The 18,486-nt window shown below is 47.7% G+C and overlaps 1 protein-coding gene across 9 annotated transcripts; it reads left to right on the plus strand.

Moving 5' to 3' along the window:
• Nucleotides 1-1,318: 1,318 nt before the first annotated feature.
• Nucleotides 1,319-16,382, plus strand: ZNF132 (zinc finger protein 132). 9 transcript variants are annotated; one of them, XM_053294511.1, is made up of 7 exons: nucleotides 1,321-1,664; nucleotides 2,403-2,540; nucleotides 5,046-5,132; nucleotides 5,689-5,727; nucleotides 5,856-5,930; nucleotides 8,265-8,495; nucleotides 10,632-16,382. In XM_053294511.1, exons 3-7 carry the CDS (start codon nucleotides 5,099-5,101, stop codon nucleotides 12,536-12,538), a joined length of 2,286 nt encoding a protein of 761 aa, XP_053150486.1. In that variant the 5' UTR covers nucleotides 1,321-1,664; nucleotides 2,403-2,540; nucleotides 5,046-5,098; the 3' UTR covers nucleotides 12,539-16,382. The 9 variants fall into 9 exon arrangements, with proteins under 9 accessions (XP_053150494.1, XP_053150487.1, XP_053150489.1 ...); XM_053294512.1 differs by lacking the exon at nucleotides 2,403-2,540 and having other exon boundaries at nucleotides 1,320-1,911; XM_053294514.1 differs by lacking the exon at nucleotides 2,403-2,540 and having other exon boundaries at nucleotides 1,320-1,664.
• Nucleotides 16,383-18,486: the final 2,104 nt, after the last annotated feature.

Here is an 18,486-nt window from a genome sequence, read left to right on the forward strand (position 1 = left end):
CCTGACAATAAAAATGTTCTTAACACACACATGCATACAGGCACTGTTATGTGTAAACCAACTTTATTTTATATATAAATAGTACTGAGAACATTGCGTGTGTGACAGGATATACAATGCAATGAAACCATTCAAAGGGAATGCACTGAAAACGTACACCATAAGACACCACAATCAATCAAGGATTATTCACATTTGGACACACATTAACAATGCAAAAGACACAGGGCAGGATCCAGTGGCTAAAATTAGCCATGACTATCATTGAAATTAATGGGACTTAGTCATGGCAAGCTTGTCTCATTTATTTCAGTGGTATTTAATCACGACTACCTTATTCTGGGCTCTGGATCTTGCCCATTGTTAAAGGTGACTTTCTAAAGAGCACTTGAAAACAGTGAAAAGGTTGGCAGAATTGCAATATTACTCTCAAGAAAACATTGAAAAAATAAAAAGGATTTCCACTCCCATTTCAGTATAGTCTTCCTCAAATTCTTAAAAGGTAGTCTGCAGATCCATGGTCTCTGTATTATCTATAAACAAGCTAGGATCTGTTCTACATATGCTTTGGAGTGGAAGAGAGGTCTATACCATTTCAGACTGCAGGTCCAAGTACCATTTTGAATACTCCCTGGTATGAAAATCTCCCTGCAATTTTGTTTTTTAAAAGGAAGTATGGAAGGGAGAAAGGGCTTAGCACAGCTTGTTCCCTGTTGTGCTAGATTTCTATTTGCAGGGAGTACTTTAAACAAAGAAGCAGGAGAGATAAACGTGATCCACCACCTGGAGTCTGCATTAGCATAGTGTAGTCCAGGGTTTCTTAACCTTGGGCCCCCAGATGTTGTTGGACTACAACGCCCATCACCCCAGACATGGCCTTTGTGGCTGTAGATGATGGGAGTTGTAGTCCAACAACATCTGGGGGCCCAAGGTTAAGAAACCCTGGACTACCTTAACTTCAGTCTGCTCTGTGTAAAACAGGCTAAGGATCGAATTATACGTTATACTAATAATGTGAATGTGCATAAGCTCCCCCCGCCACCCACTCCCACCAAAAAATAGTCAGGGTCCAATCCAGATGACAAACAGGAGAAAGGACTCCCCCCCCGCCCCCATCAGACATAATCGAGTTATCAAATGCACCATGCGGTGATGGTTATGAAATACAACATGCGGGGATGGCTTTAAAAAGGGGGATTCGAGAAATCAATCGACTAAGATAGGATGATAAGTCTGCTGCTGCAGGGCTCTGGTCGGGGGCGTTCTTGGGATCCTGCGGGCACGGTGGGAATTTCCAAGGCACCAGCAGAGGGCTCTGCCTGCTGCTTTTGAAGAGAGGAGGCCGCTGTCTTTGCTGCTTCTTTCTGCCGGCTGTATCCGGACAGAGTTGAGCTTCCTGGGTCAGAAGGGCGAGGGGGCTTCTGCTGAATCCATAGTGACCTGGGCTCGCCCCCACCCTGGCTCTTGCCGCTTGCCCCCCCGAGGGGACGCCCCTGCAGCCCAGGTGCCCGACCAAGCACGGGACCCAGCTCCGGCTGGAAGCAGCAGCAGCTACTCTACCCCGCCCTGGGGGAGGAGGAGCAGGAGGAGGAGGAGGTGGCAACCCCGGGCTCGCTTTCCATTAACCCCTTAACAGCTGGAAACTCCAGGGCTGAAAGAGAAGGGTAAATAAGAGGAAGCCCCCCCGCCCCGTCTCTGGAGGGAGAGGGACCCACAGGAGGGAGGGCGAACCGAGGCTGCATCTTCCTGCATGCTTCCTTGAGAGCAAGCCCCGTTGAATTCAGTGGGTCTTCCTTAGAACCATAAGAAGAGCTCTGCTGGATCAGATCAAAGTTCCGTTTAGTCCAGCATCCTGTTCTTGCCATCGTGGCCACCTAGATGCCTCCAGGAAGCCACAAGCAGGGCATGCTGGTAACAGCCCTTCTCATCTATTTTCCTGCAGCAACTAGAATTGCTGCATATTGCCTCTGTACATGGAGGTTCTGTGTAACTGTCATTGCCAATAGCTATTGATAGATGTGTCTATTTTCTTTTGAAACCATGTAAACTAGTGGTCATCACCACATCTTGTGGCAGCGAACCCCATAAATTAATTATGCATTGTGTGGAGAAGTATTTTCTTATGTCTGCCCTGAATCTTTTGCCCATCAAACTTACTGGGTGTCCATGCATGGAATACAGTAAAAGCCAGGGACAAATTAGACCTAGCATGTGAAAGTTCCTGATTGGATTTCCTGATGCAAAAGCAGCTTGTGGGCAATTTGGGCTGGGATTGTGCAGGAAGGACATAACTCTTTGGCCTCACACTGATTCTGTGACATAAACTGCCATCACCCCTGAAGCTGCTCTTATTCATGGAGGAATATATCTGTGGCAATTTTGCCTTTCCATAACAACTTCAGGTTGTGTGTACGTGTGATTTCGATCAGGGCCACAGTGTGGGAGGAAACTCTGCACTGCAGGTCCGGTCCCACTGCTGCTTAGAAGAAGAAGAAGAAGAAGACACTCTTCCAGTAATGGACCTCACACATCGTGTCTAGGTTGGTTCCCAGTATCCGGGCTGAAGTGTAGACTTCTCTCTCACTTTAACCATGTGCTTGAGCGCAGTATTGTACTTTTCCTATAGGGATGAATGATTGATAACAGCCATATTCAGATAGTATGTTGTGCATACATACAGGTGTCTGTGATTGTGTGAATGACTGGATGTGTTCATTTAAGAAGTGAACCTGGTGGGTACAAGCTCCCTCAAATGCAATATTCAGATAGGAAGTGTACTACAGTGTGTGAATAAGTGTATGCCCATACACTGTATGCTCTTGTACATGCATTGAAGATCGCATGTGAATAGGGCTAATCCTTCACTTGTATGGGAGAAAGTAAAAATATCTTGAGAGGCACCATTGCTTCTGGAGCTTTCCCAGACAGAAGGTTCTACCCTGGGTTTTCCACGAGGCTTTACTAAGAGTTTGAAGTCCCCACACACCACCAAATGATGTAAAAAGTGGATTTTACAGCCTGGATATAAATTGGGCTATACTCTAACATGCAGTGAAAAACCTGAATTGGGTGTGAAGTGCTTCCGATAGCTCTTAGGGACTTTGGGGTAAATTTGGCTGATATTTGAATTTGAACCCTCCATTCCAGAGGGGGTGTGAACTAAAAGACTGGTGTGAAAAACTTCCTGGTGACCAAATAGACCCAAGCCCTTGAGGATTATGTGAGGCTGAGGAATCATTCCTGGTTTAGAATTTCCCCCCCTCTTCAGAGGTGGCTGAAAACATAAATGTGCTTTTTAAAGGATTTTCCAAAGTGGCATAGTACTACTATTTATTTGTTTGTTTGTTTGATTTTTATACTGCCCTTCCAAAATGGCTCAGGGCAGTTTACAATTAAAACCATTAAAATCAGTTAACAATTAAAACAAAAATTATAAAACAGTGTAAAACAATTAACAATTCAAACATCATAAAAGAGTAATTAATCAATCACAGTGGAGTGATTACTACTAGTGGAGGGCCAACGTGATCTAGCAGTTAAAGGTTAAAACTACTATTTTATTACTTACCTTTTTCATCCCACCCTTCCTCCAAGGAGCTCAAGGTGATATCCATGGTTCTCCTTTCCATTTTATGCTCACATTAATCCTGTGAGGTAGCTTAGGCTGAGAGAGAGTGACTAGCTGAAAGGTGAGCTTTGTGGCTAAGTGGGAATTTGAACACTAGACACAACCCCACACTGTAAGCGCTACACTACTCCATGCCACGCAGCCCTCTGCAGTAGCCTGCCTTGTAATTTTGGTGCTGCATCAGGTGGTATTGCATGAGGCGGCCCACTCTTGAAAGCACATTTATTTTTACAGCTCCTCTTTGGGGAAAAAAGATAAGCAAAGGAATAATTCCTCAAAGTTGTATGGGGACCCACATTGCTGACCCGAAGGCTTGAGATTATTGACACTTCTCAAAACTGACTGTTAAGGTGCTGGGTCCCTGAGATATTCAGGTAAGGAACTCCCAAGTGTATTACGGCACCTGAGAGGCTGCTTCTTGACAGCTACACAAAGCAGATAGGAAGGGGAGGCACCACATACAGGTGGTGCTGACTAGTGCTGTGTTTTGTACTGTTTCCTGCAGTATCTTTGTAGGGGAAGAATGGCAGTTCAGTCCCCAAACAGCAAAGCAAAACCAGTTTGGTGAGAAAGCAGCAAAGCAAGAAGTCTTGAGACAGTTCTTTAGTATTGAAGAACTACAAGGACTTATTTAAAGGAAAGGTTACGAACAAATCTGAAAAAGCCTGCAGCTTTAATTTCAGCTGTAGCTCTTGGCAGAAGAGAGAGAGCAAAACAAACAGCCATCTCTGGAGAGACAAAATGGAGAGTAAGACTGGAAGAAAAAAGCGGGGAGGAGTCCAGCACTTTTATCAATGACCCCACCCCACCCCCCCACCCCCAGCGGTCACTATGAGACATTGCAGCTGAGAGTTGATGCTGCCAGGGTCCTAGCTCCAACAATCCTCACTGGTCTCTGCTCTGCTGTTTTGTCTGGCAGGAATCCCTGAAAGTGAATGGTCTCTGTAGTTTACAGGTGTCCGGTGTGTGAATAGGCTTGATGTTCAATGTTCCTCCTCTTTATTTTGTGATGGGCAAATCTTAGCCAGAGTGAAATTTGTTTAGGGATACAGCAAGGTTGGGAGCTTTCTATCTTCTCCCCCACCCCGCAGAGGTGACTGAAACCATAAATGTGCATTTTAAAGAATTTCCCGAAGTGGCATGGTACTACTCGTCATTGTTTTCGGAGAGGAAGTTCCCACGGTTGAGAATCATGTCACTTTCTCCAGGTCACTGGGTATAATGGGCTCCCTCTAGCATGGGAATGTACAGGGCAGTATCAAAAGGGAATGCTCCATACTCTTGACAAGTTGCACGCCTAGCAACCTGTGCGCTGCCTGGTCTCCCATCCTCTAGGAGTCTTAGAGGAACTCTATTAACTCTGCCCCTGCCTTAGTCCTGCCACATAGTTCAGAGTGGGGGACACTTGTCATTTCAGGGGTTGGCAACCCTTCCGGAAGCACCTCTGCATATCTCCTGGAGACTGACATCATGCAGGAGAACTACGAGAACGTGATCTCACTGGGTAAGTGTTTCTTTCTGTGCACTTTTGTTCAAATTATTATTATTATTATTATTATTATTATTATTATTATTATTATTATTATTATTAACATATATACCTCTTTAAATTAAAAAAAAAGTCCTCAAAATTCACATAGCAAAAGAGATGAATAACAAGATGAAGGTGGTTTTTCATGCTGAAATTAATTGGTGAAGGGTGGGACGTGAGTATGGTAAACATGCACAGAATCCTGCTTTTAGTATCTTGAAGTTGTTGTTGTCTCTTGAAGTTTAATTTCCAAGCAAAATGTGAAAAACTCCAGAATTCGCAATTCAGAGAATGCATTTCCCCCAATTTCAAAATTGAAATTTCAAAAGAAAAAATGGTTTTGTGTGAAGAAAGTCCTCAGTTTTACCACTCAGATAAGAACAAATGTGTAGTTCAGACTATACCCCATACAGCCAGGATGTTTCTTAGCCCTGGTAACTTCAATGTTAAGTGTAAGTCTCTATGTAAAACCATAATTAATTTGATGTTTTGTTTTATTTATTTAATTTATAACCACCTGACCCTAAAGGCTCCAGGCATTCACAAAAACAAAGACAAACAAGACCAGGTATTAAAACAGGAATTAAAAAATGTCGCAGTTGTTCCCTAATTGAGGTGGTCCCTTGGGAATTTTGCACTGCTTGGGTCCTATCTCAGTGTTAGCTAACTTGCTTCCTCCACTATTCCTATCCATAGCAGAGGAGATTGCAATCAGCTGGCCCCGGATAACTGCCTTTGCTGAGTCCCACAGAAGAAGAGGACTAGTGTCTGGTAAGTTAACATAGGGACATAGGAAACTGCCATATACTGTGTCACACCATTTCCATTTTGCTCAATATTGTCTACACAGACTGGCAGCGGCTTCTCCAAGGTTGCAGGCAGGAGTCTCTCTCAGCCCTATCTTGGAGATGCCAGAGAGAGAACCTGGAACCTAGATGCTCTTCCCAGAGTGGCTCCATCCCCTGAGGGGAATATCTTGCAGTGCTCACACATCACGTCTCCCATTCATATGCAACCAGGGCAGACCCTGCTTAGCTCAGGGACAAGTCATGCTTGCTACCACAAGACCAGCTCTCCTCCTAAAGTTGATGCCATTCTATATGAGGCGGCCTTTGAAAACCCACCAGAAGCTTCAGTTGATCCACAACGTAGTCACAAGAGTCTTGACTGGATCAAGACCCTGGGGCCATATTATACCAGCCCTTAGCAAGCTGAACTGGTTTCCAGTTTGCTTCTGGGAGCAATTCAAAGTGCTGGCGATGAACTAAATGGTTTGGAGCCAAGGTACCTGAAGGACCATCTTCTTCTGGTGGAATCTGCCCGGCCTTATAAGAACTTGCAGGGAGAGCCTTCTGTGCGTGCCCCCACCATCTGAGGCTTGTTTGGTGGCCACATGGGACTGGGCCTTCTCTGTCATGGCCCCTGTGTGGAACTCCCTTTCTCAAGTGGCGCAGCTGGCTCCCTCTCTATTAGCTTTTTGTTTGCTTTTAAGACACATTTGTTTAGGCTGGCTTTCCCCAATGTAGGCTGGAAAAGGTTTTAGTTATGGCGCAGTGGGGAAATGACCTGATTAGCAAGCTAGAGGTTGCTGGTTCGAATCCCCGCTGTTATGTTTCCCAGACTATGGGGACCACCTATATTGGGCAGCAGCGATATAGGAAGGTGCTGAAAGACTGCACGAGAGATGGCAGTGGTAAAACCCCTCCTGTATTGTACCAAAAGACATCCACAGCACTCTGTGGTTGCCAGGAGTCCACACTAACTCAACAGCACACTTTACCTTTACTTGTTCTTAGTTTGTGTATTCATGAAGTGCAGCCTCCTGTCAATGCTAACCACCCACTGGGGCTGCTGAACAGCTTCAAAGGCAACTTTGATGGTGTAGTGATGGGGCTGCTGTGCAGTGCCTTTAGAGGGCTTCCAGGCTTTCCTTTGGGCACAACAACGGAAAGGAGTGTTGCCCTGGGCTGCTGCCTGGAGGCATGGGGCATGCAGGCGGGGAGACATGGGGGGGCGGAAAATGGGGGGAGGACGTAAATGGGAAGGTATTTCAGTAACATCACTGAAGCCATGAAACTAGCTGGGTGACTCTGGGCCAGTCACTTCTCTCTCAGCCTAGCCTACTTCACAGGGTTGTTGTGAAAGAGAAACTCAAGTATGTAGTACACCGCTCTGGGCTCCTTCGAGGAAGAGCGGGATATAAATGTAAAATAATAATAATAATAATAATAATAACAACCTTGGTAAGGTTGACGGCAGCAGGTGTCCTTCTAGCTTCATTCATTCATTCATTCATTCAGTTTTTATACCGCTCTTCCAAAAGTGGCTCAGGGCGGTTTACAAAATAAAACAAAAACAATTAAAATCAATCAACAATTAAAAGTTATAAAATACCATAGAACAGTTAAACAATAAAACAGTTTAAAAACCCTGAAAAACAGGTACATTAAAAACCCTTTACAACCATTTAAAAACCCTGGAAGGCCAGGCCAAACGGATAGGTCTTAAGAGCTCCCCTAAAAGCCAATAAAGAGTTCCAGTTACGGATTTCTGCAGGGAGTGCATTCCACAATCCAGGCCCTCCTCTGAGTCACCACCAGACGTACTGGTGGTAACTGGAGATGGACCTCCTCAGATGACTTTAACTTGCGGTGGGGATCATACAGAAGAAGGCGCTCTCTAAGGTCACCTGGGCCTAAGCCGTTTAGGGCTTTAAAGGTAATAACCAGCACTTTGTATTTTGCCTGGAAACATATTGGCAGCCAGTGCAACTATCAGGGCAAGAGAGAAGATGCACATTTCCAATTATTCTGTTGGTTTTGCTTCTGGTTGACACTTAGGAGTAGGGTTGCCAATTTTTTTAACCAGCCTTTGTAGCTATGCCCTTAGAAGCAGCTTGATATGCAAATAGTAGGAGGTCAGTAGGCGATACATCTCCATGCTATGAGATGTATCGCCTACTGATTTCTGCACATCAGCCTGTTGCTCAAGGCACAGGAGTGGGCCAGGGTTTTGTGTTTTGTGTTTCTGGACAGCTGGCAACCTCACTTGGGAACTCTTGGGAAAACTGCCTATCCATTTTCATTTTGTCCTTTTTTGGTATAGACATGGAGTCCGAACAGAGCCAAGCGGAACAGGCTCAGGTGCAGGACGCGGCAGCACCTGGCCCAAGTGAAGGTGGGATGAATGCTGACCTCCGGCGGCAGCTGGGCCTCATCCTGCAGACTGCTGGTAGGAGCCAGGTGGAGAAGATGCTGAGGGAGCTGGTGAAGGAGCAGAGCCAGGAGGGCAAGCGCAAAGTTCGGAAGAAGGTGCCCAAGAGCTCCAAGGAAGAAGGTGGGCGGGTATCATCGCATGTGCTTCGGTGGCCATACAAAGGGTGTGTGTTCATAAGAAATAACAGTGGCGTCCCAGCAGAGCTGCCAGACCCCCTGGGGCCCAGTGCATGCCTCCTCCATAACCTCCGTCTGCACCCAATAAGTTATCTCTTTGCTTCCTGCTTGTGTATACTCCATTTACAAGGAGCAACCCCTGTTTTTTGCACCCTGTTTCTGGTAAATCATTGCCCTCCATTTGTCCCCCTTTTTGTCTTCCGGGGATGTCTTGTTAACATTTTTTAGCATCAGTTGTTGGTGCTGACATTCTTCAGGGCTCAGTTCCCTCCCCGGGGCCTCTACAAGCATAGTGCCTTAGTGGTTGCATCCTGCCCCTAGTGCACATGCATGTGACAATGCCTGCGCATGCATGTCAACTATGCCATGCACACCCTGACATTCCACTCTCTGCAGCAGCTGCTTAAGGATGTTTTGACCTTTCCAGAACTACTTACTTACCTGTCACCGCCGCCACCCGTTTGATGTGTTTTATATTAGTATCCCAATATGTACACTCGATGCTTTACAAAAGAATCTGACCTTTGCACCAAAGGAAAGCCACGTTCCGCAAAGTGCCAGGAAATTTAGGAACAGCAAATGGAGGTACTTCTTCACACAATACATAATCAACTTGTGGAATTCTCTGCCACAAGATGTGGTGACAGCCAGCAACTTGGATGGCTTTAAGAGGGGTTTGGATAACTTCATGGAGGAGAGGTCTATCAATGGCTACTAGTCAGAGGGCTGTAGGCCACCTCCAGACTCAGAGCCAGGATGCTTCTGAGTACCAGTTGCAGGGGAGTAACAGCAGGAGAGAGGGCATGCTCTCAACTCCTGCCTGTAGGCTTCCACAGGCATCTTTTGGGCCACTGTGTGAAACAGGATGCTGGACTAGATGGGCCTTGGACCTGATCCAGCAGGGCTGTTCTTATGTTATTAACAAGGAAAACAGAATTCTGTGACCTGCATACATTGTATAAATCCAGCCAGTTTTTCAAATAGGGGAGCCAGGAGGACTGCCAGCCATCCCACTTGAGACTGATGAAGAGCAATCAGGTTAATGAATGTAAGACTACTAGTACTGCGGTTAATACATATATACATATACATATGTATTATTATTTTATAAGTTGCTTCGAGGGCTGATTCAGCTGAAAAGCAGCTAATACATGTACAAAATAAACACATACATAGTTTTGCATAGGCTTGGATCCTGCCTTGCACCTTAGATTTATTTATTCATTCATTCATTCATTCATTCATTCATTCATTTGATTGATTTCTATGCTGCCCTTCCAAAAATGGCTCAGTGTGGTTTACATTAAAACAATTTAAAATCAATTAACAGTCAAAAACAGAAATGATAAAATTCACGGGGAAATCCTGCTCACTCCTGATTGCTGAGGTTGCACTGGGTATTGCAACTTAGTGGACTTCTGAGGTTATCTCTGCAACTTAAAGGGCTAAGAAATTCCTTTTGTTTTTCTTTTGGGGAAAACGGAAGTGGAAAGAATGATGAATCCTGCACACCCTGTACCTATACAGAGCAACGAGAATGTGGAATACTCTTGCGGTCCTGCTTGTCTGCTAGAGTGGGCAACGTCCATTTTGAAATGGAATTGTTTAAAAAAAACAGGAAATTCATCCAACTTATTTTTTCAGCTGTTAAAAGCCTGTATAAATTGGAGGGTGGGGGGTGGGGTGGGGCATTGTTTGGGAAATAAAGAGCCTCACATTTCTTCTGTAAAATGCTTAGACTTGAATTCTGTATGCAAAGCACATGTCTCCCCTCTAAACTAGGGCTCTTTTCTGAGAGGACACCTTCAGTTCAGAGCAGCCTCTGGGGACACTTCTCTGTGGCCTGATTTCTGAAGGACTGGCAGGAAGATGGAGCAGTGATGGTCTGAGAAAGCCCTCCTCTTGGTGCCAGCAGTGCACCCAGGCTTGCCAGCTCTGGATAGATTTCCCCCCAGTTTCTGCAAAAATCAGGGGATGAATAAGCTGTGGGGAGCAGAGCGATGGGTAAAGCTAGTGGAAGGAAGGGATGCTGGTTTTGCTGAGATGGTCACACTGTGTCATCTTTCCATTTAAATTACAGCTGCCGAGGGGTACGAAGAGGAACTCCATCCAGAGGAGGACAGCTCAGAGAAGGCGGAGCCACCAGGCTCCCCAACAGGGAGGTCTGAAGGCCCAGATGAGGGGGAAGCCAGCGGGAGTCAGTGTCAGCTGGACTCAGAGGAGCACCAGTTGCCGCAAGCACCAGCAATACCTCAACGGAAGGGGAAAATCTCTAAGAAGTTCAAAGACCGGCCCGCAGCCTCGGCCACAGCAGAAAGGCCAGGCGTGTGCACTGAGTGTGGGAAGAAGAACTTGAGTGGGGGCGGGCGAGGCCACAGCATTCCCACAGCAGAAAGACCACACCAATGCGCCGAGTGTGGACGTTGCTTCCGGCAGCGCTCCATCCTGGCCAAACACCAAAAGATCCACACCGGCGAGAAGCCTTATCCCTGCATGGCCTGCGGCAAGCGGTTCAACCGCAGCTCCAACCTGGCGCAACACCAGCGTGTGCATACGGGCGAGCGCCCGTTCCCCTGTGCCGCTTGTGGCAAGGCCTTCACCCAGAAGTCTGACCTGGAGCGGCATCAGCGCGTGCACACCGGCGAGCGCCCCTACGCCTGCCACGACTGCGGCAAGAGCTTCTCCGTCAGCTCCCACCTCGACCGGCACAAACGCACCCACCAGCACAGCCACCAGGAGGAGCCCCCTTCTGCCACCCCGGCCCCAGCCGCCCACCGCTGCCCGGATTGTGGGAAGTGTTTTGTGCAGCGCTCGGCTCTCTCGAAGCACCGCAAGACTCACTCCGGAGAGCGCCCTTACCCATGCAATGCCTGTGGCAAGCGCTTCAGCCGCAGCTCCAACCTGGCGCAGCACCAGCGCATCCACACCGGGGAGCGCCCGTTCCCCTGCCGTGACTGCGGCAAGCGGTTCATCCAGCGTTCCGACCTGGAGCGGCACCAGCGGGTACACACCGGAGAGCGTCCTTACACCTGCGCTCAGTGCGGCCGGGGCTTCTCCGTGAGCTCCCACCTCGACCGGCACCAGCGAGTCCACCAAGCGCAGGCGGCGGCGGCAGCTGCACACCGTTGCCCCGAACATGTGAAGGGCTTCCTTCTCAGCACGGGGGGCAAGCAGCTTCTCAAGCACCAACTGTACAGCGGCAAGGGACGTCTCACGCGCAGCGGCCACTGCTTGGACTGCGGCAAGAGTCTGGGCAAAATCCTGCCGCAGCCACCCGCCCCGCCGGTCGAGAAGCCCTTCAAGTGTGAGGATTGTGGGAAAGCTTTTGCCCAGCGCTCGGCTCTGGTGAAGCACCAGCGCATCCACACGGGGGAAAAGCCTTTCTCCTGCGCGGACTGCGGCAAGGCCTTCATCCAGAAGTCCGACCTGACCATCCACCAGCGCATGCACACGGGCGAGAAGCCGTACCGCTGCGACGCCTGCGGCAAGTGCTTCAGCGTCAGCTCCAACCTGCTCACCCACCAGCGGACCCACCTGGGCGAGAAGCCCTACGCCTGCGGGGACTGTGGCAAGGCCTTCATCCAGCGCTCAGAGCTCACCATCCACCAGCGCACCCACACTGGGGAGAAGCCCTACAAGTGCAGCATCTGCGGCAAATGCTTCAGCCGCAGCTCCCACCTCAACCGCCACCAGCGCACCCACAGCAATGACAAAGCCTCTGCCGGCACTGGGGCAGCCCCCGCCACGTTGCTTGCAGCTGGCACTGCCAAGCCTGCCCCTCCTCTGCCCGCCTCTGCTTTCTCGACTTCCTTCCCGTCCCCGAGCCCTCTTCCTGCCTTGCCTTCCTTCCCTTCCTCCCCATCACCCCTCCCTATCCCAGCTTTGGACCTGCCCTGGCCTCTTTCTTTTCCATCCCGTGGCTTTTCCCATCTATCTTTCCCTTCTCCAGCCCCTAGTGGGGCCCAGACTTCATCTCTCATGAACTAGCCCCTTCCCTTTCGATTTGCTCTCCCCATTGCCTCCTGGTGTTGTCCTGTCTAATCTAACTCGCCTCCCTAATTCTTTCCAGCCTTCCCCTTTTTAGCCTGCTTCCTTATTGAAGGAGCCCCATTTTGCCCCATACCACATGTTCTCCATTATGATTACTTTGGCCATACAGGCTGAAGCCTGGATTACTATGATCCGTCCACGTGGTGAATGCCACTCATCACAGGCCACCCCATTGGTGGTTGGTTACTTGCATGGGATGAAATGCCACTAGTACCAGGGAAGACTCTGGTAGTGATGAGACTGCACTGTGTGAATGAGCTCTTCCTGTACTGAGCTGGAGAGTCAAATTACACCATCAACAGCCTTTGCTTTTACATGCAGGAAAGCTTTTCTAACGGTGGTGGTGGTGGTGGGGAAGCATGCGAATATCTAGTCTCCTCTCTGACCTCACCCACAATCTGAAATGGTGAAGCCCAACAAAAGCCAAACCACCTGATTGCTCTGGCCATGTGTTTTGGCCGCTGAGGTTGTGACAGTTGCTCAATGGAACTATTGTGTGTGTGTGTGTTTCTGTTAATGAGGAACAGTGAGACAGTCTGCTCAAATGCTGCATTTTTGGGGCTGCCAACAGAGTGATAAGATGCCCCCTGCTGCCTCCCCTGCCTCTCTCTGCTGTCCACCACCCACCAAAGTTGGAGCAGCTCTTCGCTGAGCGGTGGCTTAGCTGCTGCTCAGCAAACAACCGCTCTGAGATGGTTGGTCTTCTGCTGCCGCCACCTCCTCCTCCTCGCCTGACATACACACACTTACCTCCATTGCACCAGGATAATAACAAAGCTGTGTTATTTTGTATTATCCTGTTACAACTGTGTGAACAAAAGGGGTGGAAATCCAAAAAATGCACTCTTGCACTCTTACCTCCCTTGCACCAGGATAATAACAAAAAGGGGGAAGGAAGCGGAAGAGGTAATAATGAAAGAGCAGTAGAATACTCCAAGACCCTCTTCCTTCACCTTCTCGTTACTAGTCTGGGGTGAGAAGAGTAGGAGGTGAGGAGGAAGAGATGGAAAAGGTGGTGGTGGAGCAGGGTCCACACCTGTTTAGGAAACTGGCAATAACTCTTGCCTAGAGACCTGAAGGCCTGGAAAAATTAAGGGAAAAGTGGGGTTAAGTAATGTGTTTCCCCAAAGCCTCCAGACATTTTGGTGAAAAAAGGGAAACAGTTGTCCTCCTTCCAACTGCACCGCCCCCCCCCCCCGCCCTGGCCTTCACATCTCTACACTTTCCACTGCAAACAAAAAAAGAAGCATTAACAAGGGGTGGGGGGCAGCATTTGGTTCCCTGTTTCAGACACACTGAGGTCTTGGATCACCACTGGGAATGATGGACTCCACTGACTACATCCCACTGCACAATTTATTTTGATTCTCTTGCTCACAAGATCACCTATCACAGAAGTGTTGTCCCTTAATCTTTTGTTCACACAATGCTGAAAGAGTGAGAAAATGAAAGGGGGATCTCATTCTGCTCTTCTAAACTGTGCCCCCCTTTGGACATAATGGCAAACGTGGCTCCAATGTACCCACAGTTTGTCTCCATCCACCCTCCCCCGTTCACTCGCAGATGATCACAATTCCAGTCTGGGAGCTAGCAACAGGGTCGGGACTGGCTGTGCAGGCTTCCTGGAAGGACAGCCCGCGCCAGCCAATAGCATTGCAGCCCACGAGAGGAGCTTCCTCCCTTAACTCTGGTTGGGAGTTCAGTCCCAGAAGGGATGACACAAGGGTGGCAATGGAAACTTGGTTGGGTGAGTGAAACTCACTACAGACCAAAGATTCATTCCTAGGTTTGGGGGTGAAATCAGAACTGCGGTTGGGTCCTGAAACCACGGTTCCAATCATACGAACAACATCAGGGACGAACCTGAGGTGAGTTCACCTCAGGTAAGGTTCCCTATGGAGTGGTGATCCTAACTGATATGTTGGTGAATGTGTTCCTGACTAATCTAGTTAAAATGGGACTGAGTAGAAAGTTGTGAGATGGGAGGTCCCATGACCATATACTTATAGAGTGGAAGGAATCTCGCCACAACTGTGTGAACAAAAAGGGTGGGGATCCAAAATATCTTGGGAGACAACCAGTGTGTATTGAAATTACACCTTGAAGCCTAAAACAGTGGTGCTAACTGACGTCAGTGTTTATATAAGGGAGACTGTTCTTTATTCCAGATTAATTAATCATTCTGGAACAAAGGGTGAGGATTTATCAAACTGCCCCCATAAATGCATATGGGGCATTTCCTTTCCATCCTGAGGATCAGGTGCGTGCTTTCTTCTTTCCCAATCATTTTCTTTCCCTGTCCACAAGATAGTCTGTCTTTTCCCTCCCCTTCATTCTGCTACCTCTAGCTTTTCATCTGACTTCCCTTCTAATCATTCAGCCTGATCCCAGGCATGTTTGCATGGAAGTAATTCCCTGTAAGTTGAATGGGTCTTACTGCCATATAAGTGTACCTTGGATATCAGTTTCAGGTCCTTATGTTGAGTCATCTCCACTCTTGACATTTCCACACCAACTGCTTCCAGGACGTCTTTTGTGAGGACATATCTGCAAAGGTTTACATTGATTTGGTAGTTATTCCCTCTGCCCAGGAAATCCTAGGAAGACCTGGTCTGCTCATGTGGAAGAATGAGGTAGGAATGAAATGGCAGAATTCTGAGGCAGGAGACTGAACTATACCATTTTAGACTGTAGGTATGGGAATCCCATTTTTTAAATGCTCCTCTAACAAATAGCTCCCTGCAATTAAAAAACAAGCACAGAAGGAGAAGGGCTGAGCTACAAACCTCCTCCCTGATGTTCTCGCTTATTAGCTTGCAGGGTGTGGTTTTACGTGAGAGAGCATTCCAAAATGGCATCTCCCACTTGCGGTCTAAAATGGCACCGTCCACTCTGCTGCCTGATTCCCAGCACATACTGCTGCATGTGGAGATAATGATCAGGCCAAATTCTGATTCCCGGAGGGCATTAGAGATTTAACCAAGAATTCTCAGCACTTTTCAACAAACAATTTCCTTGATACTTTGAGGGAAACGATGACTGTTAAACTGGTATCAGACCACAAGAAGTGTGTAATGTAGACATGCTCTTACTAGTGTTTCCAGATTCCAGCTGGACCTTCCCTCTTAGCATTGTGACGACTTGCTTTTGACCTTGGTACTGCTGAGCAAGGCACCTTCTCCCATCCAGCCTTTCCCAGCAAACTGCCATCACCTTGGTGCTGTATATATTAGAATGCACTTATAGAAAGGAACCATGAGAGGTGCTGCTTTGCAGAGCTTCAGCATTTCATACTTGAAGAAATGGGAAAGACAGACTGAATTTCATTGGCTACTGAATGAGAACAGAGCCCACGGCCCAGCCTCCTCTGGTCTCTGCAGCAAGGAACGTGTGCCTTGTCGCCAAAGGGCTGTGCCATCTCTGTCCTGAAGAGCTCACAGCCTTTAGCTTGGAGATGTCTGTGTTTTGGGCAAAGTTGTATGTATCCTGCTGAGACCTCCCGTGGGAAAAGGCTCTCAAGTTCTCCAGGTTCAAAATGTTCATTATCAACCATCAGAGTTGTGAATTTCAACAAACCAAATTTCTGATGAACTGTTTCACACCTACAGTACGCACATTGCTGCCTTTTTAATTGTTGTTGTTGTTGTCGTCATTGTCAGGTTTTTTGTACTAAGTGTAAAGTTGGCCAATTTTTTTATTATTATTAATGCTGATGGAATTTTTCTTGGGGTGGAATTTCTAAACTGTGAAGAAAATAAATGAGGAAGAATGTTGGAAAGTCTTTGTAGGATGTGAAAAATGCATAATGTAAAACATCCCCACTTGCGGGCTTCCTTGATGTGCCTGGTTGGAGGCTGCATGATCATGATGTTGGACGAGATGGGCCTTTGGCAGGCCTTTCTAGCAGGCCTTTCCAAAAATGATCTTATTCTCAAATGTTGATTAGCCAATTCTGATGATATCTTACTGGTCCATGTGATTAGTGGACACTGAGAGTGAGCCTGTGGTGATATCCTCTTCTTGGATGTCCTGATGCCCTCCTAGCACATTGTGATGTGAAACAGAAGGAAGTACATTCTAAAGTATTCTTCAGGAAAGGAGCTGCAGGCTGATGAAGCAAAGAGCCCAGCCAGTGGGATAGTGAAAAGTCAAGTCCCCTTTGCATTTTGCAGCAGAGAATGGTGGGAATGGGCATATGAGCTGGTCTTGTGGTAGCAAGCATGACTTGTCCCCTTTGCTAAGCAGGGTCCACCCTGGTTGCATATGAATGGGAGACGAAGTGTGAGCACTGTAAGATATTCCCTTCAGGGGAAGGAGCCGCTGTGGGAAGAGCATCTAGGTTCCAAGTTCCCTCCCTGACAGGGCTGAGAGAGATTCCTGCCTGCAACTTCGGAGAAGCCGCTGCCAGTCTGTGTAGACAATACTGAGCTAGATAGACCAATGGTCTGACTCAGTATATGGCAGCTTCCTATCTTCCTTCCTATGTTCCTGTGTGTGTATGTGTGCCTGTTAATCCAAGCAGCTCCTCTAAATGTGCTTCGAATACTTTTTAAAATGGTATTTGGACCATGTGTAGAGGGGCCATTTGAATGGACCACACTCCCCATGCAATAAAGGGATGTGCTGGGGGGCATTGGGATGTCGTGCTGATGTCCCAGTGGACACACTCTCGGCAACTCCCTTCCTAATTGCGTGGGCAGGGCTTATATTGGCCACACTGGCCTGATGTCAGGTTGAAAAAAAGGAAGGGGGATTTTTCAGTTTCCTTTCTCTCACTTCCTACACCTCCTAAAAGTCCCTGAATGGGATCACAAAGCAAGAAGACAAGGGACTGGTTTGAACAATACCACTCGACTCGACTGGCCTTCCCAAGCACATAGTCAGGTGTGTGGCAGAATGTCTGAATTGACCCTGATGACCCACTCAATCTAACTATTACTTTCAATACTTTGAGGCTGTCATCAAATAGGTGGATGTGGATGGGTGATCAGGCAAGTACATGGACTTTCAAAAAAGCTTCTGACTAATAGCAGTCATGGGAAAAAAGGACAGTTTTCTTGTGGGTCAGTAACTGGTTAAAAAACAGGAAGCGGAGAAAGGGATACTTTAACCCTACTCCTTCCATGTCCTGATGCAGATAAAGCCCTTGACACAACACCTTGCAGGTGTTATTTGTCCCACCCAAAAAGTTGCTATTCTCAAATGGGAGTCCCCCCCCTCCCGCTGCCCACACAGCTCAAAAAGCAGCTGTGGGGCAGCCTACCTAGATCAGAACCTCAGGGGAAGGGTTGAAGTCCCAATCCCCCCACACCACAGTCCTAACTCAGATTGGGGCATTGTGCAACTCCTATTCACAGTTGAAAAATCAAGCACCCCACACCCCACTCATGCAATAGGTATCTTAGCTAGTTTGGTAGCATATCCTTGAATAAAGAAGGGGCTGAAGAGGAGGGCTATTGCCTTCAAGCCCTCCTTGTGGGCTTACTGGAAGCATCTACCACTATTCCACTGATACTTTGTTTTTTTAATTCAGCACAAGGATTTCCTTGCGGCAAGTGCTCAAACCTGGGCACGTGAGTCTTAAATCAGACCAGTGTTTGAATGAACAGGTTTATTAAGAATTAAAGTAAAGTTATGCCCTCGAGTTGGTGTCAACTCCTGGCGACCACAGAGCCATGTGGCTTTCTTTTGTAGAACACAGGAGGGGTTTACCATTGCCTCCTCCCGCACAGTGTGAGATGATGCCTTTCAGCATCTTCCTATATTGCTGCTGCCTGATATAGGTGTTTCCCATATCATACCAGTGGAGAAGCATACCAGCGTATGTATGCGCTGGTATGGAAACATACCAGTGGAGATTCAAATCAGCAACCTCTTGCTCACTA

This window comes from Hemicordylus capensis, chromosome 2 (assembly GCF_027244095.1).
Source record: "Hemicordylus capensis ecotype Gifberg chromosome 2, rHemCap1.1.pri, whole genome shotgun sequence".
Lineage (NCBI taxonomy): Eukaryota > Metazoa > Chordata > Lepidosauria > Squamata > Cordylidae > Hemicordylus > Hemicordylus capensis.

Excerpts from the sequence above, each read along its gene's own strand:
- ZNF132 (XM_053294512.1), top strand. The coding sequence starts at position 5,099 with ATGCAGGAGAACTACGAGAACGTGATCTCACTGG. Across the intron at positions 5,728-5,855 it reads ACAAAGACAAACAAGACCAG|CAGAGGAGATTGCAATCAGC; the intron begins GTATTAAAACAG and ends TCCTATCCATAG. Across the intron at positions 8,496-10,631 it reads CAAGAGCTCCAAGGAAGAAG|CTGCCGAGGGGTACGAAGAG; the intron begins GTGGGCGGGTAT and ends TTTAAATTACAG.